The sequence below is a fragment of the Somniosus microcephalus genome, chromosome 12 (genome assembly GCF_052327205.1).
Source record: "Somniosus microcephalus isolate GS21.2 chromosome 12, FLI_Smic_1.0, whole genome shotgun sequence".
Lineage (NCBI taxonomy): Eukaryota > Metazoa > Chordata > Chondrichthyes > Squaliformes > Somniosidae > Somniosus > Somniosus microcephalus.
The window spans coordinates 82,500,343-82,524,650 of NC_140998.1; the positions used below are offsets into that span (position 1 = coordinate 82,500,343).

General features: G+C 45.8%; 1 protein-coding gene across 5 annotated transcripts in view; it reads left to right on the top strand.

Annotated features, from left to right (window-relative positions):
- LOC147109361 (E3 ubiquitin-protein ligase pellino homolog 2) overlaps nt 1-24,308 on the top strand; it is a 298,817-nt gene that overhangs the window by 220,920 nt on the left and 53,589 nt on the right. The window contains exon 1 of one of the 5 annotated variants that reach the window (XM_086003250.1): nt 1,080-1,182. The exons of 3 other annotated variants lie outside the window; for them this stretch is intronic. In XM_086003250.1, the coding sequence (XP_085859376.1) occupies nt 1,162-1,182 (21 nt within the window). In that variant the 5' untranslated portion in view covers nt 1,080-1,161. Of the gene's footprint in view, nt 1-1,079; nt 1,183-20,305; nt 20,394-24,308 lie in introns of those variants that run through there. One more of the 5 variants, XM_086003251.1, reaches the window with a different exon arrangement.

Here is a 24,308-nt window from a genome sequence, read left to right on the forward strand (position 1 = left end):
TTGCATACAAGATGAGAAATTTATGTCATTGAAGGCTGTCACTGGCAGGGGAACATAGGGACAGGAGTGGGCCATTCAGCCCCTCAAACCTAGTTCCACCATTCAATTAGATTATCGCTGATCTGTATCCATTTACCTGCCTTTGATACCCTTACCTAATAAAAATCTGTTGATCGCAGTCTTGCAAATTTAAATTGACCCAGTATCCACAGCCTTTTGTGTGAGAGAATGCACATGTCCGCTACCCTTTGTGTGAAAATATGCTTCCTGATTTCACTGCAGAATGGCCTACCTCTGTGTTTAAGATTGTGCCCTTGTGCCCCCTTGTACAGGATTCCCCATGAGAGGAAGCTTCAGGGAATACCACCCAAGTTTATGCAATCTGTCCTCATAATTTAACCCTCTAAGCCCTGGTATCATTCAGGTGAATCTGTGCTGCTCCCCCTCCAAGGCCAATATATGTCTGTCCATTTTTTCTTTTTCAGGGGAATCTGTAAGCAACTAAGTTGCAATTAGATTGTATATTTAAGGATTGTTACACTGAATCTGAATTCTGCATACAACTCTCGTTACTAATTTAGCTGTTGTCTATCAAGTATAGCTAAAACATATCAAATCTGCTGCCTACAACTCAATAAGGATCAATCAAGAGTCCAAAGGTTCTGTTTGTGAAGACAGCATTTATATCCCCATGGGGTGCTTCAGATGCAGATGGCTGTGACAGTTGAGATTCCAAGATGTATTTTGTAGTCTGGACATTGAAAGTGCTTGTAAGGGAAACCTGTCCTGTCGATTGAGGACCTCCTTTAAATGTACACAGCAGGTGCTAAGAGACACTTTTAATATCGATGTATGATCTGCCTAGAGGCTTGAACATCCTTGACTGATGCGTAGATTCCCTCAGGAGCTTTAGACCAAACTGCTTCAGATGTCTTTTCCTAGTACTGTACTGTACATGTCTTTTCAGTATGCAGGTAGAGAAAATGTTTATCTGCATTACGGGTGTCTTAGAGATGGAACAGGAAGGCATGTGGATACCCAACAAATGATTACATATCTTTTTAATCGCAGATGGATTCCAGCACAATTGGCAGATTACTATTCTGAAACCATGGGGAAAAGAACAGTTTCACCATTCATGATCCGCCCATCGTACCAATCATGCATTGTGGACCCATTGATGTAATTTGAAAATATAATCTCTGTATTTGAATTAGATTTAGATTTAGGTTTAGGTAAGGATTAGGGTCTTATTTAGTGTTGGGATGACTTCATTTGGGGTAGCAACCTCATTTTATAGAAGCAGAGAGTTTAATTTGAGAGGAAGACTCTATACTAGATGGATTCACTGAGGATGCTTTTGTTCACAGATGTGATAATATTGTATGGGATGGGTATGACCGCATGCACTATCATGTGCACACACATGGACCACATTATTTTTGGTACCTGCCCACGTGACCAAGACATTTTTAGTATTAGAGATTTGCCTCTGAGAGGAGTAGGATTTTAATTTGTGAACTTTACATAATGGGCCAGAAATTCGGGTCCAAATGCGTGAGTACGGTCTGGGTACTCACGCATCTGGCCGGTGGAAATGCCGGCGTTCAGCATGCACAGCGCATGCGGGGAACGCCGGCATTTCCAGTCCTCTGAACGAAGGGGTTCAGAGGCACAGCGCGTGCGACTGCACAGGCAGCGCTTGCGCAGTGAACTTCGTCGATTTCATTCATGGATTCAGTGAGGGTAAGTCCTTACAAGTTACACTTGAAAAAAGCATGTGTAAAGTTGTTCCAAGGCTGCGGAGGAAGATATATTTTATCATGGAGCTTCTGAAAGGCAATATTTTTGTTTGGGAAAGGGAGGGAAGTTATTTTAAGAAATTTTAAGTAAGTTTTAAAGTTTAATTTTTTTTTTTAAACGGGTTTTCAGAACGGTAGGTAGAAGGAGCAATTGTGGCTGTGTGAATGGAATGTGAAAATGAGTGTTCTAAAATGAGTAATGTAACATTTCCAGCACTTTTAAGAAAGAAACTTTTCATCAGTAATAGGTAATTATGTATGTATGTCCGCATATATTCCTTTACGTATATGTATGTATGTTTTATATTCCTTTACTTATGTGTATGAATGTATGTTTTTAATTATGATTTTCCAATAAGTTACTTTCTCTGAAAGTCATAATTAAATAATACATTCATACACATAAGTAAAGGAATATATACATAACACGCAAAGGAATATATACAGACATACTTTCAGAAGCTCCACGATAAGAAATATCTTCCTCCGCAGCCTCTGGAGCAACTGTACCCATGCTTTTTTCATGTGTAAGTTGTAAGGACTTGACCTCACTGAAAGCATGAATGAAAGCGGCGAATTTTACTGCGCACGCGCTGCCTGTGCAGTCGCACGCGTTCTGCCTCTGAACCCCTTCGTTCAGAGGACAGGAAATGCCGGTTTTCCCCACATGCACTGTGCATGCTGAAAACCGGCATTTCCTCCGGCCAGACGCGTAAGTACCCCGACCGTACTCGCGCATTTGGAAGGGAATTACTGGGCCAACATTTTATATGTCAATAAAATGAAAAATTTAACAATTGCACGATTTGCCCCCTCGCATCTGCGACTGAGGGTCCAAGGAGGTGCATTGCGCAAGAGGTCATCGTCGTACGTATCCTCACACTGTTCCCTTTGGGGAACTGTATGAAGTGGTGGAAGGATTTATGGCCGTGATTAACGCTCATTCCGTGACCGTAACCATCTTTGAACCAGCCATTAGGGTGGTTAGTCCTATGGCGTGAGGGTTTTACGGGCTCCCACAACCCATCTGAGGGGGGGGGGGCCACCCACACCCACGGACGCAAGTATCCCGCTGGATGTCCACCCAGAATTTATAGTTGGAGCTCCGACTCCACTTGCCGGGACTGTCTGGAGTGGGGTTCGAAACCCTACTCCTTCTGGCCCAGCGGCAGGGATGCTTACTGCTACGCAAAAGGCCCACTCCGCACAAAAGGTGACACCCATACGTTTCCTGCGCCTTTTCCCTCCCCGTGACTGGAGCCCTATGCTGCCACTTGAAAGACCAAGCTATCATCTGCCCTTTTTGTGGCGCCTTTGACTTCTCATTACCAATGATGAGCAGGCGCTGCGCCTCCACCTCCTTGAGATTGCTGAGGTCATCATCAGTTCAATTGTGAGTTCTTTTAATGCCGTGAATTGTGCTCATTCCAGCCATTTCACTTTGCTAATCGGATTGGGTCTTTGGCATAGCGGTAGGATCCCTGCCGCTGGGCCAGATCAGGGTAGGGTTTCGAACCCCGCTCCAGACAGTCCCGGCAAGTGGAGTCGGAGCTCTGGCTCTAAATTCTGGGTTGACATCCAGTGGGATATTTGCGTCCGTGAGTGTGGGTGGCCCCCCCTCCTTGTATAGCTTGTGGGAGCCCGTAAAACCCTCCCGCCATAGGACTAACCGCCCTAATGGCTGGTTCAAAGATGGTTACGGTCACGGAATGAGCGTTAATCATGGCCATAAATCCTTCCACCACTTCATACAGTTCCCCAAAGGGAACAGTGTGAAGACACGTATGACGACGACATTGCTAAATAAATAAATGGAATTAAAAAAATTCTTTTAGGGCTTTTAAAAGTCTTTAAATTGCTTTAATTCTGTTTAAAACTACTTCAGATTCTTCAAAATAATGTAAACGTTTTTAAAAGTTTATAACAGTTACCAAAATCTTCAAAAAACTTCCAAAAACCTATTTAAACTGCTGCTTTGCATGTAAAAATGCTTAGCAGCTTGGCAGAAACATTGGGGGCGTGTCCTGTTAAACTGAGACCTCAAGGGGCGTGTCTCAGTTGCACAGCGCGCTACAGGCTTCGCGCTGGCTGCATTCCTGGGCGGCGTGACGTCATACGCTGCCCGGGATTCTTCTTTTTCAAAATCGAATTCCAGGCGTCCCTGGAGGTCAACGGCCAGCGCGTCGGGTAAGTGCATATCAGGGGCTTGCACGCGCGGCAAGCCCCCGATCTGAATTTCTGGCCCATTGTTTTAAATTATATGGAGATAATTTCTCAGTAAAATATTGTTGGGACCGTTACTAAAATTTATTGTAAAACTTGAATGAATGAAGGTGGGTGAACTTGAGCATTCACTAGTGATGAAGTTGTAGCTCTGAGGCCAATCATAAATGGACAGAAATAATTTTCCTCCCATATTAAAAGCTGTTAACACATGAAGTAAAATGTTCCTAAATTAACAAGAATATATCACTTTTATTTTAAAATTCAAATGTATGTTACCTAAACTAGCATTTGTCAATTGAAAGGATTGTGTACAATTCAAATTTGTTGCCTACATCCCTGCAGAAAGGTAGAATTATTTGTTGTGGCAAAGAGCGCCAAGGCAAGTATTTTTTCCCAGTTTGTTTTGAGGCCATGTAACTCTATACCAGGGCCCTGGATACAGTGACTGAAAACAGCTATCAGGATGCTGTAGTTAGCTAGACCTTTCCATGATTTGTGACCCAGCTCCCCACCAGTGACTCTATCCCTGCAGCCTCAACCAAGACACAGATGGTGATTACCTTTAATTATGTATAGCCAGATTGAAAGAGATCACCACACAAGTTTGGATAACCGTACCACAGTAATCCTTTACATAACCAAACTGGAAATAACTTGTGCTCAGCCTTCTGCAAGAGTGCTTCTTTGCTTGTGCATCAGTATTGAAGCCACACATTATTCCCCTAAGGACAAGACTGGGGCAGTGACCGCCACCCCTCTCATTTGATTTTTGGTGAACTCACATAACTAGATGATTCACTTGATGGCTGGATTGATACTTGGGGTTGTCTTTATTCTTTGAATAATCTCCTTTACTCTTCCATCTCCTCAGTCCTTTATGGAGTTTTTTGTAGTTTTTTTTATGTCATTGCTTCCATTAAACAAAATTAACTGAAAGTGCCACCTTTGGCAGGTGGACTCTTTATGGTGCATGAGAGATATAGGCCATGTGGGCAACATTACAGATATTATAAAACCATGAAGTAATATCATTACTTGTGATTCCCCTTCCCCATGACCTGGGTTCACTTCTGCATATATGGACGGCACATCTTTTAAAGAGAGTGAATGTGACCCTACCTATCACACCAGGAAGTTCATACTTTCTTGAGAGATCTTTATTACACCAGCTTGGCTCAGTTGGTAACACCACTTGCCTCTGACTCAGAAGATTGTGGGTTTGAGTTCCACAATAGGAATTGAGCACATAATCTAGGCTGATGCTTTGGTACAGTACTGGAAGAGTGCTGCATTGTTGGTGATGCTGTCTCAATGGATTAAATGTTCAACCAAGATGTTATATCGTTGTTCAGCTGGATGTAAGAAAAAAATCCCATGGCACTATTTGAGGAAGAACAGGGACATCCAAGTGTCATGGCCATCATTCCTCCTATGACTAATGCCATCAAAATCATATTAACTGCTGATTCATTTTGTTGCTATTTGAGGGGTTTTGCACAAAATGTGTAGCTCAACAGGAGTAACTGTAGTTGAAGCCCTTTTGGGATGTCTGAGAGATGTGAAAAGGCGCTATATAAATGCAAGGGGCTTAAAAATTCGGGGGTTTAGCACCACCCGTCACCATGAGATTCGGGGGGGGGGGGGGGAAGAAATGGTGGCCGCCGCACTTCTGCCCGCTGCTGGCGAATCCCGCAGCGACCGCCACTTTCGGGTGGCCAGCAGCGCTGCCAGTGTCGGCGCTCGCCAAAATTATGTAGATGATGCAGATTGTGACGTCCGTGAGTGTGCAACGCTCACTTGACGTCCGATCTGCTAGTTTTTACTTCGCCGTTCCACTTCTGTTATGCTTTAAATGCGACCAGCTGAGCAAGCATTGACAAGCAGGAAGGAGGCTCCAGGTTGTTCTGGTGCTTGTTCTTGATTCATCAATGCACCTCCCCTTTAAGTACTGAATAAAGCCTGTGCCAAACATGACTGGGAATTAGACTGGGCCCCCTATTGGCCCACCTGTCGAGCAGTAAGCCAATGAGCAGCGGTTTTAGCACTGAGATCAAGACTATAATCATGTTGATGAGGACTGAGCACAAATTTTGCATGCTACCTAGACCATTTTGACCTGGTGCAGCTCAACATCGTTGGGCCATGACACCGCCCATTTTATGGTCATATCCAATTTTTAGCCCAAGTTCTTTCTTTCTAGGCACGTCTTTTCTTACCCACAAAAAGTGACATGAAAAGTCCTTTTAAGTGTGCCTGCTAAATGGTGGCTATTTTTGTCTGTGACCTTGTGACAACAAAAACTAGATCAAGCCTCTCCAAACTCATTCCATATAGAATTCGTACAGTTGGCAGACAAGACAGTAACTTCGATTAGTCTAGAATGATTCAAGCTTTAATCCCAGAAATGAAAGAACGGTGTGCTCACTCACTAGCTTGGATTTTCCTATGTTTATTGTCTGATTTTTCAAGTAATATTCCAGTGAGTAGAGGTGAGAAATGAAGTGGGGATCTTTTATTCTGGAACTGCACTCATTTTTTTCACCTGCCCAATTTGCTGCCATTATTCCTAGTTGGGCAGACATACTTAACTGAGTTGGTAATGACATGATGACATCATGATTCCAATTTTGTGATTAACACTGAGCATATATCACAGCTATATAAAACATGCATCCAGTGTTACTAGGTAAAGGATTTAAAGGGACCAGAAGCTGTAATGAAAGGATTTATAAGATGATTATTACTCAGCTGATTTTGATCTCTCTGCTCATAACTGCTTCACCATCTGGTTTTAGGGGTCCTGTTCCTTTTTTGGAGGAGGAACAACAGAGAGAGGACAGAATGGTCAGGCAATGTCAGAGGTACACAGCAGAATATACAGCTCAAGGCATTCCTACCTCTAGCTGACTTGTGCCGAGCAATGTTGCAGATTGCTTTTTACAAAGGAAGCTTTCAGTGAGTGCTGCCACGTGCTTCAACCTGATCTAGAGCCCTCGTCCACCATAGATACTGTACTGCCATGGGCTGTTAATGTCACAGCTGCCCTGAACTTTTATACTACGGGATCATTCAGGCTGCCACTTAGGGCATCAGTAACATTAGCCTGTCAGCTGTGCAAAAGAAAGTCATGAGAAGATTGTTTACTACAGCCTTCCCCATGGCAACCGGCAGCAGTCATAGAATACTGCAATTTTACAAAGTGGCTGGGTTCCCCAAGATCCAAAGAGTCATAGGCCTTGATTTTCATTGGGCCGTGAGGCGGGCTTTTAGGCGTGCGGGGGGTTAAAATTGCAAAGCCTAGGGGTCACGACCCCCCCCCCCCCCCGCCTGGTTCCCGCCTCCAACGCCATTTTAACCTAGGTGTGTCTGATTGACCTGAATCAGTCCCGCCTGCAACAGGCGGGACAGTGCTGATTGGCCTTTATAATCCCATTTTAACAGGCCCTTGCCTGTTTAACCCTTTTCCCACGCAAAACGTGCCTGGTGGGGATGACACCTGTGAAACCTGGCGTGAACACTATTGGCTTGCTGACTATCAGCTGCAGGTCCAACATTAAAGAGAATATTTGATCAGTCATCATTTGCAGGTGGCAGGACTTTGTTGTCTCAGGTCTGGGGGAACTTTTAGAAGGCATAACCACAGCTGTGGAAGTTTGGAGCCTGTCACCCATCTCCAGTGTGACCTCCTGCGAGACCCCTCTCGCCACCCTCACTCAGCGCTTCCTCAACTGAGGCACCTACCAGAAGCATGGGAGGCCTTTTTTTCCTTCCCCTCTTGGCATTAGAGGACCTCCAGCCCCATTCGCGAAATGACACACGCCACAACTGCAGAAGTTGCCATCAGAAATTTTATTTACAATAACCAACTGATGGCATTTAAAAAATAAACACAACATTTCACCCAAGTGACTACCCTTGTGACTATTAGTGCTTTATTTTCCTCTTACGCGTGCTCCTACGTAGTGGTTCCCCTGTGGCTTCAGCAGATGTGGAGACCCCTTGCTCACTTTCCTGCTGCTCCTGTCTCGACACCTTTGGCGGGCGTCCTCTGGGATGGCGAGCCTGTGAGGGCTCGCCAGCAGTCTGCTGCTCCTGCGGCTGTGCAGGGGTTGAGACCTCTATCTCCGTTGGGTGTGTACTCCGGCGGGGCTCTGACCGAGGGCGCTGCAGTGGCATGGAAGTGTGAGCGCTGGGAGAGGAGCCCCCACTTCCTTGAAGGCTGCCACCAACCTCCCTCTCATGGGTCAGGTCCCCCTCAGTGCCTTCAAGTGCCTTGAGAGCACCTTGCTGCACATCAGGGGGGCCATGGGGACCCATATCTGCAATGGCAGTCCTACTCAGAAGGACTTCCATGAAGGTCCGGTTTCTCTGTTCAGTAGATGCCCATCACTCCTCAAGAGATGTCATTCTATTCTGAACACTCACCATGTTTTCCATACCCTGACGACTAACCTCCATGGCCGTAGCCGCCCTCTCCTCTACCGTAGCCAGCCTTACCACGGAGGCAGCAATCATTTCCACGTAGGTAGCCATCCTTTCCGTGTTGATGTGTTCATGCGCCAATGACTCCACAAAGGCTCTGCTCATGTTCGCAATGGACTCCTCCATTCGCTCCACACTCGCAGCGACCCTAGAGACAAAACCTGCCAGAGACTCCTGCATCTGTGCCTGGAGTTCCATCACCTCTGATCTTACGGATGGACCCAGAGGCAGAGGGTCGACATGCAGCTGAGCCGAGCTGGCAGAGTCCTGCGCCCTCCGACGAGGACTCTCCACTGCTGCCCCTGTCTCCATAATCTGCTGATGCTAACTTGTGAGCTGTGATACACCAGGTGACAACTCTACTCTATGTCCCGAACGTCCCACCGAGGTGTGAGTGTCTGCGCTGGTGATGTGTGCGTTTATTTCTGATGATGCTGCGCCCTCAGAGGTTGCAGATTCCTCTGAGGAGTCCGGCTGCTCAGGCTCTTCCTCCTGCACCGTGGGGACGGGGGCTCTCGATGGTCCTGTGGGGGAGTCAAGGAAAAAGTTCGAGATGTGATGGCAAGGTTACATACACATTGCATTCTGCAGATGATCATAAGTCCATATGATGTAGCTTCAGAATCATTATCAGCGACTCATGCAATGCCAATGAGAGAGATGGAAAACTATTCTGTCACCAGCTTGCGGGGATGCTCCTGCCTGTCCTTCCCCAACATCCACATCTCAGTCAGCCCCGGCAATCTCCAGCACGCCTTCCTCCCAGAGGGTGAGCTGGGCTAATGAGGGCGGCCCTCCTCCTGTCCTGACTCGCGCTCTCCTGTTGTGAGCTCTCTTTTCCTGCAATGAGGGAGACAAGTGGAGGTTGAGTGAGAATGAAGGAGTGAGTGCAGAGATTGCATAGCATAGATACTTAGGAGACAAAGATGGCGTGAGGTTGCAATACCAAGGGCCCTCTCTGTATGTTGTCAGTTGTGTTCAAAGCGTGAGAGGGAGCGTGAGGGCTGCATGGTGGCATCGTTCTGTGAATGTGAGCATAGAGAGCGAGGGAATGGGTAAGGGTGCATGGATGTGAGTGTCTAGTGGGATGTGCAGGAAGAGATTGCTAAAGCTGAGTGCTGGTGAGGAAAGGCAATGGGGATCAGATTGAGGGTGATGGAAACATCATTCAGTACTTACTTTTCCAGTGCGAAAAAGGTCATGGAATCTTTTCCTGCACTGCAACCACGTTCTTCGTGTTAGCCCCAAAGAGTTGACTTGACTTGCCACCTCTAGCCACACAGCCTTGGTCTGGCTGGGAGGCCTCTTCCTCCCTGAATAAGGGAAGAGGACCTCCCTGTGGGCCCTAGCACCATCCAATAATGCCTGTAGTGAAGCCTCATCAAATTTGGGCACAGATCTGGACCTCCCGCTGGCCGTTCCTCCTGCAGGCTCCTGTGCCATCTTAATGTGGAAGGTTGGAAGCCTGCAGAGGAAGCTAGGCTTGCTGTGGACCTTAAAAGCAGCAGCAATGGTGACATCATATTCTGCGACTTTCTGACTGGAAATACTCAATTGCCAAGGCTTCCCACACGCTGGAAATCAATTGGCCAATTGTGTTAAATTTGCATCAGTCTCACAGACCCATTTACAATCGTGTCAGAATCACTAAATTCGGAGAAACTGCCAATTCCCCGCACCTGAACTAAAATCGACCCCATAGATTGCACATGCACACTCTCTTAATCTCATACCTATGTCAACAGGAAAGCAATCCACAATGTCCAGCTTATTTGTGACCAGCAGCATCAAATAATACAAGTGACTGCCTGATTTCCTTATGCCTTCATCATAATCATAATCATAATCAACTTTATTGTCATTGTTAGTGCACAAGTGCAGTACAACGAAATGTAGGCTTGCGGCTCCCGAGAGTGTACATTTAGATTAAGACATTTAAACATTCAACATTCATTTGGCTTGTAATACATTAACATAAACATAACCATAATAAAGTGCATTGGCAGATGTGCAGGCTTTAGAGTTTATTTGTGGAGTTCAGTAGGATAACAGCCCTGGGAAAGAAGCTGTTCCTAAATCTGGTCGTTCGGGTGTGAATGCATCTGTAGCGTCTCCCAGATGGCAGGAGGGCAAACAGACTGTGGCTGGGGTGGGTAGGGTACTGGTCTGGATGGATCTTGGGAGATTAACAGGGTACCATCTCAGCCATGGTTGATAACATCTGTTCGCTTTCCGAGGACAAAGCTGAGCACTGCTGTCCTGAGTTAACAGCAGCATCTTGAGTGCATGAAGCCTGAGAGGTGATTGTCTGTAGCTGCTTGCCAAACTAGTTGCCGGAGGCCTCTATGGCAGCAGGCTGAGTGTCCAGTGTAGAAGCCTAGGGCCACTTTCATGGAAACCTCTGTTGCAGATTGACTTGGAGCTGTCACATGCTCCAAGGTGGATTGTAGTACCATGAAGCGCTCCATCATGGTGCCACAGATAAGTTCGTAAACTCCTCTAATTTTGGCACTCTTTACCAAAAAAAAAATTGGTCCTTTAAGCTACTGTAGGATTTTAAATCATGAGTGGCATATTATTTTGCGGTCCTAAATGGGCAAACTGCCAATCAAATGCATTGATAATGTCAGGAGCTTTGGAGGGGTTAGTGATGGATAGTAATTTAAATGGAAATTAAATGAGCTACTTCCAGAAATAGAGAGAGGAACCAAAGTGACCTACAAGTGTTCCCTCATAGCCTTGCATGCATTCAGCACAATATGGCAAGTTATTACTTAGTTCATACACTTGTAATGATCCCCATTATGACTGCATCTCATGGCAACCAGAGAACATTCTCACAAGATCACAGGGCAGCACGGTGGCATAGTGGTTAGCACTGTTGCCTCACAGCGCCAGGGACCCGGGTTCGAATCCGGCCTCGGGTGACTGTCTGTGTGGAGTTTGCACATTCTCCCCGTGTTTGCGTGGGTTTTCTCCGGGTGCTCCGGTTTCCTCCCACAGTCCAAAGATGTGCGGGTTAGGTTGATTGGCTATGATAAATTGACCCTTAGTGTTAGGGGGATTAAATACGTGGGGTTACAGGGATAGGGTGGGATATGTGTTGGTGTAGGGGTTACGGGGATTGGGTGGGATATGTGTCGGTGCAGGCTCGATGGGCCGAAATGGCCTCTATCTGCACTGTGGGGTTTCTGTGATTCTGTGATAAGGAAGGCCATTAAACCTATCGTAATTCATTCATCCAGAACAACCCTACAGTTCCCCAATTGCTGCATCTATTTGTTTCTTAAATGACTCCAGGATGTTTGCCTCCACCATTCTGGGTGAAAGTCCACTCCGTGTTGATTACTCTCTGCGCGAAGCACCACTTCCTGATATTAGTCCTATACTTTATACTTGGGCTTGGCTCACGTTTTGTGTAGCTCATTCTGTAGTTTCTGGACTGCCTCTTTCGATGCTACAGTCCCATTTAGTTTAGTAGTATTATCTGAAAATTTAACCAATTTGCATTGAGTTTCAGAATCCAAGTTACCGATGTAAATTAGAAATAGTACTGAGGCCTGAGGCACCCATTCTCAGTACTTTCCCCTACCCTGACGTTATCCCTCTAACTAATACCTGTCTACCCATTAACCATTTCTTATCCATATCCAAGTTTTGTCCTGAATCACTACAGTTTTGAGCATAATTTGTAATATTTTGCACAGAACTTTATCAAATGCCTTTTGGAGGTCTAAGTACACAACATTGTAGGGTTTCCAGTTGTCACTTCCTCAAAAAGAAATTAAGGAAGTAGATCTGACATGATCTTTCCCATCTAAAGATGCTTTAACTATATTTAGTAGATAGTTAATGTACAGATAATCCTCAAGTTTACTCCTGATAAATTGAATCCATTATTTTTGCATGGAATTGGAGTGTCCTCACCCAATACCCCAAAGTGACCTTTTTTGTGTGTACTTATACCAAAAAAAAAAAAATTGTATTTTGGAGCCCGTATGAAAATTTAGTGGGCCAGAAATTAGGATCGGGTGCTTGCCGCGCGTGCAAGCCCCCGATGTGCACTCACCCTGCGCGCTGACATCTGAAGCCCGGGCCTGCTTGCATTTCCTGTCACTGGCCCGGTTCCGATGTCGGCGCGATGTGCTTACCTGATCCAGCGGTGTAGTTAGTGCGATGTGCCGGCTGGGATCAGGTGAGCACTCTGCAGCCAATCAGGGGAGGGAAAACTCATTCATGAGTTTGATAGTAAAGACTGTCAAACTCATGAAAAGTACGGGCGCCCAAAAGACTAGTTTAACTTTAATTAAAATTTAAAAAAACATCCCAATAATTAAATAAACTATAAATAACTTTTAAAAACTATTTAAAACAATTAACATTTTTGAAAAAAATAATTTTTTTATGAATTCGGGTCTAAAAATAAACTTACCTTACTGTAAAGTCCTTAAAAACAATGAATCTGTGGAAAAAATGTAATAATTTTAAATATTAGACCACTTACCTTCAAGAATCCACTGCTTACGCCTCCTTTTTTCATTTCCAAAAAGTTCAGTCCCTTGCACACGCGCAAACCTGTCTAAACGAAGGAAGTTCAACGCGTGCGCGTAGAGTCATGCGCGCACGCGTTGGACCTCTTAACCCCTTAGTTCGATGGAGAGGAAATGCCGGTTTCCCGCGCATGCGCTGTGCATGCTGGAATCCGGCACTTCCAACGGGCCCACGCGTGAGTACACCGTCCGTACTCATGCGTTGGGACCAGAATTACTGGCCCATTGTGTTTTGAAGATAACAGTTGGGGAATTATGCTTCGAAAGAGCCTGTTGACCCATCACCCTTTAATGCTATACGTAGTTGATTTCCTGCAATATTGCTCCTGTAACTTCAAGGATACTCAACCATCACACCAGCCTCAGGGCTGCTTAACCTCAGCTCCAGCCTGAGACCTGCAAGTCTTCACAGAAATCACAGAAACCCCACAGTGCAGATAGAGGCCATTTCGGCCCATCGAGCCTGCACCAACACATATCCCACCCGATCCCCGTAACCCCTACACCAACACATATCCTACCCTATCCCTGTAACCCCACGTATTTAATCCCCCTAATACTAAGGGTCAATTTATCATAGCCAATCAACCTAACCCGCACATCTTTGGACTGTGGTTTTCACTCTCAACTGGATTGCCACTTCAGTCCAGAGTACTTGGGGATAAGATACCTGGATGAGAACCGAGCCAACAGTTTTGAGGTTTCAGTGTGTTATGATTAATATGATTGGTGCATTCTTATTGGTCAAAGAGGCTCTACCAGACTACAGAACATGGAAATATTCTTCCTGGACAGCTGATTCTAGAGTATGTGGTGAATACAGTAACTCTCTGGACTATTTTACTGCTTCAGTATAAAATTGATCTGTCAGATTAAATTAATAATTTCCAAAGACTGCAGACTGTTGTGTGAATTCCCATCTCATTAGAATGCTCATGTTGCTTGCCAGTGGGCAATTTACATGACTGGAGTCTGCTGCTGATTTAACAAAATGATTTGCTGCTCTCTTACACGTGCAGCTATTGTAACTTTTGAAATGGGAAGGCATCTAAACAGATGTTTATCTCCCTTACCCCACAGCTCCCTAGATAGGGAGGAAATATGTGGCAGAATGTTTTGCATTGCACCTTACTCTGCTTCTCAAAACAAATCAAATAAAATGACTGAATAGTTTATTATAAACCATACCGCACAACATTGTGATTGATATTTAGGGTTGCATTTGAACTTTACAGCTGTATATATATATTATATTAAAAGTTTTCAAGTGCACTAGCATTGTGCAGAAGCAACGTATTACATACTAATCTTTTATCTTTTACTCGGATGCAATAATACTGTGTGTATTTGCATGTTTGTATGCAAACCTGTAATTGAGGCTGATAGAAAAACTACTCATCAACATGACACCTGGAGAAATTTTAGATTCATGGAAATAATTGCATTTGAAATTCACAGAATCTTGTTAAGCGCCAGGCAGAAAGTCCACACCTTGGCCCTCAATTCCATCTCCTGTCACAGCTGCTTACTCAGATTGAACCCTTGGGATCATACTTGACCCTGAGCTGAACATCAAACCACACTTCAGTCCATCATCAAGACTATGGCCGGAATTTTGCCAGCGCTCAGCAGACGGGATGGGTGGCGGGTCAGCTGTTAAATTTAAAATGATAGAAAGCGGGTCAGGAACCCGCTGTCAAAACGCGCACACTGGACTTTCCCGATGTCGGGTCTGCCAGCGCTGAGCAGACCCGGCGGGGGAGGCAAATATAATCATTAATGGCTTGTTTACAGCCACTTAACCATGGTTTTTTCCCAGCTTTTTGGATTTGACAGGTCGCCTACCGGTTTCCCGCTGTGTTGAGACCTCACCTGTGAAGCTGAGGCCATTGAATCAGCTGTTGAGTTGACAGCTTCAAATGTATAGTAAAAGCTCCCAATTTACAGAGCTATCTTCCCTCAGCCACAAACACTTCCTCACTGCATTTCCACAACAGATTCACCATGCTGCAAGTCTTTACACAAGTCTCCATCCAGTCTGACATCATTACCACTCTCACCATTGACAGATCACTTCTGCCATCTCTACTTCACCTGCCATCTATTTCGTCAGCATGGGTGCTCTTTATACTCCCTCACCTTGGTCCTCAGAATCCCATCACTATCAGCCCCCCACACCAGCAGCACCAACAACAACAACCTTCTCCGTAATCAACTGATGCTGCGGCACCTGAGCACATTGCTGCCCGGGAAGCCAGGGATGGCCTCACCATGGCCAGATTTACTTGACTTGGCGCTGTACACCCTGGCTTAGCATGGAGGAGTACTGATTCATCAGCTGAGGAGGACGGTAGGTGGTAATCAGCAGGAGGTTTCCTTGCCCATGCTTGACCTGAAGCCATGGGGTCCAGAGTCGATGTTGAGGACGTCCAGGGCCACTCCTACCCGACTGTATACCACTGTGCCACCACCCCAGGGATGGTGATGGAAGGAGTTTGGGACATTGGCTGAAAGGTATGATTCTGTGAGTATGACTATGTCAGGCTGTTGCTTGACTAGTCTGTGGGACAGCTCTCCCAATTTTGGCACAGGTCCCCAGATGTTGGTGAGGAGGACTTTGCAGGGTTGACTGGGCTGGGTGTGCCGTTGCCGTGTCTGTAGCTGGTGCCGAGATTGGTGCCGGGTGGTCCGTCCGGTTTCATTCTTTTTTTTGTTTTTCGTAGCATTTTGTTACAACTGAGTGGCTTGCTAGGCCATTTCAGAGGGCAACCACATTGCTGTGGGTCTGGAGTCACATATAGGCCAGACCAGGTAAGGACAGCAGATTTCCTTCCCTAAAGGACATTAGTGAACCAGATGGGTTTTTACGACAATCTGAAAGTTATGGCATTAACCTTACACCGTGCATGCACCAATAGGATGTCAGCTTATCAACAGACCTCACTTTAGAAAGGTAATAGATAACTCATTGCTCGACTATCGTTTGAGTTCATGTAACTATACTCCACACCTATTTATTTGCAATTCCTCAGATAATGAAGCAGTCCATGCCCACATGCAGCAAGATTTGGACAACATTCAGGCTTGGGCTGATGAGTGGCAAGGAACATTCATGCTACACAAGTGCCAGGCAATGACCATCTCCAACAAGAGTCTAACCAACTCCCCATGACATTCAATGGTATTACCATCGTCGAATCTCCTACCATCAACATCCTGGGGTCACCATTGACCAGAAATTTAACTGGACCAGCCACATAAATACTGTGGCTACAAGAGCAGGTCAGAGGCTGGGTATTCTGCGGCAAGTGACTCACCTCCTGACACCCCAAAGCCTTTCCACCATCTACAAGGTGTTGTCTTAAACATACTTTTGTTTGGTCACGAGTAGTAATGAATTCAGTCTTCTGGTTATAATCATTTTATTCTTTAACTTCAGCATAAAAAGCAATTTACAAGCGGAGTATAGTCACAGAACACGTGTACCTAGCCATGGGTCTTTCCGTGTTGCTTGAACAAAAGAAAAAGCTTACATTTATACACTGTTTTCTTATCAAACTGGAGCAGGCATTGCCTAATATGATAGTCTCTGGCTACTGCATAGTCCAGAGAGACAAGTCTACATTTTCTTCAACATACATCAACAGCATAAAAACACTGGCCTTGTTGTGGTAAGCATAAACCTTTTAGTCTCTTTCTTATCCTAACATAACCTTTCTAATCTAAACTATATGAAAATATCCAAGGCCATAGTTACCAAACACTGGCTGTTGCTAAGTGAAATCTGTGCCTCTCTCTCCAATGATACCAACCACATTTCCCCCCCCTATATCGAATGACTAAATATGAACACGTTTCAGAAGCTGAATTAACAGAATTCCATATGCCAACACAAGGCACAAGTCAGGAGTGTGATAGAATATTCTGCACTTGCCTGGATGAGTGCACCTTCAACAACACTCAAGAGGCTCGACACCATCCAGCATAAAGCAGCCCACTTGATCGGTACCCCCATCCACCACTTTAAACATTCACTCCCTCCACCAGCAACGTTGCTGCAGTGTGTACCATCTACAAGATGCACTGTAGCAACTCGCCAAGGCTTCTTCGACAGCACCGTCCAAACCTGCAACCTCCACCACCTAGAAGGACAAGGGCAGCAGGCACATGGGAACACCACCACCTCCAAGTTCCCTTCCAAGTCACACACCATCCTGACGTGGAAATATATCGTCGTTCCTTCATCGTTACTGGGTCAAAATCCTGGAACTCTCTCCCTAACAGCACTGTGGGAGTACCTTCACCACACAGACTACAGCGGTTCACGAAGGCGGCTCAGCACCACCTACTCTAGGGCAATTAGGGATGGGCAATAAATGCTGGCCTTGCCAGCAATGCCCATATCCTGTGAATAAATAAAAATCATCATGTATGATAGTAGTACTTCTAAGACAATTTCTGTATCCTATACAAGTTGAGTATTGTACTAATTCTAGGCCGACCTTGCTTTTTGTTTCCATATTTTGGTTCCCAGAGTAATAGTTCTGAAACCAGTTCCTCTTTTGCCCGGAGGAATGGAACAATGAAAATGTAGCACAAATATTGCGAAGTGCTGAATCTTACACCGATTTGGCGTTGCCACTTCTACCGAGACCTAGTGGGAGAAGGTAGATTGGTAGTGAACATAAGAATGTGTTGCTTCCAGTTTGGTACAAAATCCAAAATTTATCATTATAAATAAATAAACAAACAATTTGTATAGTACCTTATCGGTGTCCTCAGGATGTCTCAAAGTGCTTTGTAGTCGATGGATTACTTTTAAGTGCAGTCACTCTTGTTATATAGCCAAATGCAACAGCCAGTTTGCACGCAGCAAGATCCTACAAATAGCAGCCGTGGCTCAGTTGCCTCTTGCCTCACATTCGCCTCTGAGTGAGAAGGTTGTGGGTTCAAGCCCCACTTCAGAGATTTGAGCACAAATCTAGGCTGACACTCCAGTGTAATACTGAGAGAGTGCTGCACTGTCGGAGGTGCCGTCTATTGGATGAGACATTAAACTGAGGCACAGTCTGCCCTCTGGATGTAAAAGTTCCCATGGTACTATTCGAAGAAGAGCAGGAGAGTCTCCCCGATGTCCTGGCCAATGTTTATCCCTCAACCAACATCACTAATAAAAACCAATTATCTGGTCATTATCATATTGCTGTTTGTGGGACCTTGTTGTGCACAAATTGGCTGCCATGTTTCCTACATTACAACAGTGACTACACTTCAAAAGTACTTCATTAGCTGTAAAGCACTTTGGGACAGCCTGAGGTTGTGAAAGGTGCTATATAAATGCAAGACTTTTTTTCTTTCCAATCAATAAATGACCAGACAATCTGCTTTTGGTGAGTTGAGGAAAGAACGTGGCCAGGGCACTGTTAGAACTCCCTTTAAATAATGCCATTGTATCTTTTACACCCAATGTTTCATTCCAATAACATCTCTTCTGACAATGCTGCACCCCCTCAGTACTGCACTGAAGTGTCAGCCTAGATTATGTGATAAGGACCATAGCGGGGCTCCAACCGACAACCTTCTGAGTCCGAGGCAAGAGAACTACCATTGAGCCAAGCTGATACTCCTCATAATGCTATCTTATACCTGTTTGCATTATGACTTTGATCCTATTCTCTGGGCTAAGAGATTGTGTGAGCAGTAGGATTATCCTTGCCACAAATGCTGGACCTGCTGATTCCTCTAAAACTGGGAATGCCATACTGCCTACACAGGCATGTAAATAATGTGCTTTACACATGCTTGCAGGTGTGCGTTGTAACAAAGTTTCTGATGAAACTGGAATGCCCATCGTGTATGTAACAGTAATCTAGTTGATGTGGGTAAGGGAACATTATTTAATCTATATATATAAAGCGGCTCTTCTGTCTGTCTGTCCCGATGTCTGTCTGTCCGTTCTCTATACGTTTGAAAGTTACAGAGCGTACCGGCGCGCGCGTCGCCTCAAAAGACAGCTTGCGATTCCGGACCGGTCATAGGCATATTTACGTTTCGGCCGGACAAAAACCGCGCCCGCGGTATCCGAAAAACGTTCAGCCTTCCGCTCATTAGCATCTCATTAGCGACCATGTGACGTCAAGGTCGACCAATCGGACGGCGGGTTCCTTCCTACAGTTGAGTGTCGAGTGACTCGACGATTGACCAATCCTACGCTTCGGTGACCTGACCGGTCGACCAATCGGTGCGTGTGTGGGCGGGCCTTATCCTTCTGAACCGAGGTGAGTGGCCGCCATCTTGATTTTTCACAATTTTTCCCCCCACACTTTCTGTGTGTTAGGGAACTAAGGTAAATATTTTAATGATGTGTTAGGGAATTAAATAACAATTTAATTGGGGGGGGGGAGAGCCTCGGCAAATCGCGGGGGGGGGGTGGAGAACCTCGGGAAATCGCGGGGGGGGAGAGCCTCGGGAAATCGCGGGGGGGGGAGAGCCTCGGGAAATCACGGGGGGGGGGAGAGCCTCGGGAAATCGTGGGGGGGAGAGCCTCGGGAAATCACGGGGGGGGTGGAGAGCCTCGGGAAATCGCGGGGGGGGGGGAGAGCCTCAGGAAATCGCGGGGGGGGGGGCGAGCCTCGGGAAATCGCGGGGGGCTCGCGCCGCCCGCACTGACCGCGCATGCGCCGCCCGCCCGCCCACAGCGGCCGTCCATCAGCCGCGCGATACGCAGCGGACCTCAGCTCCGGACGTCAGGCGCTAGGCAGGGGGAGGGGCCGGAGAGAGGGACACAGGGGAGCGGGGGAGGGGAGGGGTGGGGTGGGCGAGGGGAGGGAGGGAGGGAGACAGGGGAGGGGAGGGGAGGGAGGGATAGGACAGGGAGAGGACATGACAGGGAGAGGGGGGACACACAGGGGCAGGGAGACCAAGCGCCCCAAAATTGCCCTCGCAACGCGGGGCTCCCCAGCTAGTATACTATAGAGTACCTATACATGCCTTTTGACACAGTGTAGTGCCCCATAACTCTCACATAAGTGAAGAACAGTTAATTGATTTTTTTGTTAGCAACAGATAAACATTTAGGCAGAAAGAAATTCTCCCTACAAAGATATCAGATTTGGTGTCCATTTAATAATGCTACTAAAAGGAATGCTCCAAGGGCTTTATTCTCAAGTATTTGTCTAAAAGTACACCCTGTGTATTTTTTTAATAACTTGCCAATGTGAGCAGCAATGGGTGCTAGGAACAAAGGCCAAGGACAAAGACATTCTGTTTCAACAACTAGCCTGGGAAGTGTGGTGAAGGAGGCTGTCCTGACTGAGAGCCCAGCCAGCATATGGTGAGCTTAAAAAATATATATATATATTGGGGGTGTAATGATGGGGTATATTTTTCATATAAATACTTAAGGTGAGGTTAATGCACAAGCTCGTTTTGGAATATTTAATTTTTTCCATGCAATTTGAGATACTAGTATCTGAAGTGATGTTTTTACTCTATTGATCAAAGCTAAATAACTCTGTATATGTCAAATGTATTACAGTATGGCCTAAATTGAATGCAATTAGCTTTTTATTATTTCTAGTGGCACTGGTGGTCACTATAGCACTGTTGTATAATGCTGGAGATTAGCTTGAAAACTGATAATTTTAGTATTTCAGAGCTTATTAGTGAAATCATGCAAGTTTTAAAAATACACTATTGAGGGAGTGTTTCTCCAAGTCTCTTTTTTCAACAGTAGACCATTTGTAACAGCCAGAACTTGCATATTTGCATATATCATGCATGCAAACTATTTTATTAAATTCCTCTTTGAGCTCAGGGTTAATTTAACTTGGTTGTGATTTGAAAAGTTGTTAAAATAGATGAAAGTGTAGATTTTTGTGCTGTTTCCTTTTGGTCGCATTGAGATCCTTGGTTGAACTCAAATGCCAAGAATGTTTCCAACCTGTGCAATTTATTGCTGTAACTGTTACTGAAGGTTTCTTTATTAGTAGCAAAGTAAGTATGTGCCCTGGTACATAATTCTGTTAATTTCTATCGAGGATCTACCACCAGTCAATCTCTTCTGGTTCTTTTCTGAAATATTGGGGTAGAGTTTCCGTTTGTTTATGCTGGTAATATCAGCGCAATCCGGGCCTGAACCATCGCAAAAGATCGGAGAATTTTAAAAGTGAGTTATACCCGAAACCACTTGCATTTCCACAAGCTTTTACGCTGATTCAAGATTCAATCTGCCCCGATCAGGCTCCGCCGATGAAACTGGCTACGCCCCCAGTTCAAAATTGCGAGATTCCGGCAATTGTGCTGGTTCAGGAAGACTCTTCAAATTGCGCTCATTTTCTTAGACGACCAGGCACCAGTAGACATGTTTTAAAAGTTTTTTCATATCAAAAAATATTTAATTTATTAAGCAACTGACACAGTGTACACCAGTGAAACTATTGAATGGTTAAATGTAGTTTTTTTTAGGTCATTTTCAGTCATTTTAAATGAGGTTACTCACAGGTGGAGGACCTTTATTAAAAATGCATGTATTTGCTGATAAACCCATTTTCAGCTGTATTAATAAAACTGCTCCAGGTTACTACTCTTAAATACATCAAGGAATACTTTATAATGGAAAGAAAACAAAAACAATCTTGTTCTATTAAGCTGCCTGATTGCACTGGTTCATGGAAGATTTTATGTTTGTGAATATGCAAATTAATTGCGCACAAAGCAGAAACTCTATCCCATGATGATTAGGCACATCCTAGAAATAAATCTGATCCTTAACCTTTAGGATCACTTTTAAATCGTATGCATATCGCTTTCTTCAGTTTTTGATTTTCCAGTTTCATTTTCCATTACAATATTTTATTTGCTGGTTTCCTGCTCTCTTAACTGATTTTAGGGCAATGCAAATACAATTAAAAAGTACTTGGATATGCACTTGAAGTGCTGTAACCTACAGGGCTACAGACGAAGAGCTGGAAAGTGGGATTAGGCTGGATAGCTCTTTTTTGGACGCGCAGACACGATGGGTCGAATGGCCTCCTTCTGTGCCGTAAATTCCTATGAGGCCCTCTGTTTGCTGACTGTGGGTCATCATGAAAGTGCGCAAGTGGAAACTGTTATCTCTGAGCATTGTTCACCCTTTTTGACTTTACCAGTGTGCCTCTGCAGGTTGAAGGGAAAGCACCCATGTGTTGGCATTACCTCCCGCACCGCCCCCCCCCCCCCCCCAAATCCCCATGAGTTCTTGATAATAAGAGTCAGGTCCCAGATGTCTTTGAAGATGTAGGGGTAGATTTTCCCGAACCTGTCGGAAAGAAGGCGGGACTTCCCCTTTCGGTTTTTTGACCCGCCTATTTCGACGTCCGGCCAATCCGCACAATTTTCCCTTGATTGACCTTGTTGAGCCCGCCCAGCGGGCTCAGCAGGCCAATTAAGGGCCACCCGGCAACAGGTGACGTCACTGTAGTGTATGTACCTTTAAGAGCAGAACTACTTTTACAGCTCCTGTATACTGTAGTACTGGCAGTGACCACACCTGTATATAAACCCTGAGTAGGGATCTGTACTGTTAGTTTTTAGAATACCCTCATCCAGTAAACACCTGTTCATCTGCAGTCTCCGTCTATTTATTGAAGAACACCATACCTTAAGATTCACGGATTTAACAGTGGCGACGAGGCAGATTCGAGCCTACCTGCAACTCTGCATTTCCTCCCAGGGATTCGCTCCTGGAGGACAGTGGAAGAAAGTCGAGGCCAAAAGCACGAGCTTCGACCACGAGCAACCGCCCAGTCATCCAGCAGAGAGTGAGCATCGCAGGGGAGGCTGTTGAGAGCTGGGCTTGGTTCTCCAGTCACGATGATCCAGCGCAACAGGCTGGCAACAGGTACGGCGCAGGCCCTTCCCGGACAGCGGCAGCTGGAGCCGACCGACGGCACAGAAAAGGCCGAGCAGTGTCGATGGGGTAAGAGAGAGGGTAAAGCGCACAGGGCGCAGCCGGGGGTTGAAGACCGAGCGGCGTCGACGGAAAACAAAAAGAGAGCGAGGGTAAAGCACAGCCGGGGTTCAGGACCGAGCGGCGGCAACGAGAGAGGCGCGCAGGAAAACGCGCAGAGCGCAGCCAGTGCTCAAGGGCTGAGCAGCGTCCGCGGGGGAAGAAAGGAAGCGCGGGAGACGCCATTTGAGCCGCAGCGGAGAAGAAGGGAGAGCGCGGGAGACGCCATTTTTGAAGCCGCAGCGGAGAAGAAGGGCGAGCGTGGGAAGAAAGTGAAGTGCGGGAGACGCCATTTTGAGCCAGCGGAGAAGAAGGGAGAGCGCGGGAGACGCCATTTTAGCCAGTCTAACCACACCCAGGGATGCCGAAGAGTGGCAGTGTCACAGCGTTCGACAATGAAGTTGAAGATTGGGCGACATATCTAGAACACATTGAAGTGCACTGCAAGGCGAATGAAGTGCCAGATGCCAGGAAAGCACTGGTATTGTTGAATTCCATGGGTGCAAAAATGTATGGCTTACTGCGAAACCTAGTAACCCCAGAGAAGCCAGTGGATAAGGATTTTGAAAGCATAGTGGCAATCCTACAGGATCACTTAAACCCCACACCGCTGCTGATAGCAGAAAGATTTAAGTTTCACAAAGGAACCAGCATAAAGACGAAAGTAATGCTGAGTATTTAACGGAACTGCGCAAGCTATCGAAACACTGCCAGTTTGGAATGGGACTAGCAGATACGTTAAGGGACAAGTTTGTGTGTGGGCTTCAAAGTGAAGGAACTCAGAAACGGCTTCTATCAGAAAAGGATCTTACGCTGGACAAGGCTTTCAGCATGGCAGTATCACACGAAGCAGCCGCACGGGGCGCTGCAGAGATACAACGGAGACCGCAAGAATATGGCACCAATGAAATGTCATATGTAGCAGTGAAGTGTTATCGCTGCGGCAGAACAACACACGACCAGAAGGATTGTTGGTTCAAGGACCAAGTGTGCAGACAGTGTGGAAAAGCAGGACACATAGCCAGAGTCTGCAGGTCGGGAAAGAAAACCAGCAGCAAGAAATCTCCACAGGAGAAGTACAAAAAGGTACATAAGGAGACGGAGAGTAGTTCAGACGAACAGAAAAGTGATACAGACTCCGGAAGCAAGGAGCTGGGTTGTCTGAAACTACATAATGTAATCAAAATGGAGGATCACCAAACTATCTGGGTCACGCTCAAGATAGACGGAGTCCAAGTGAAAATGGAATTGGACACCGGA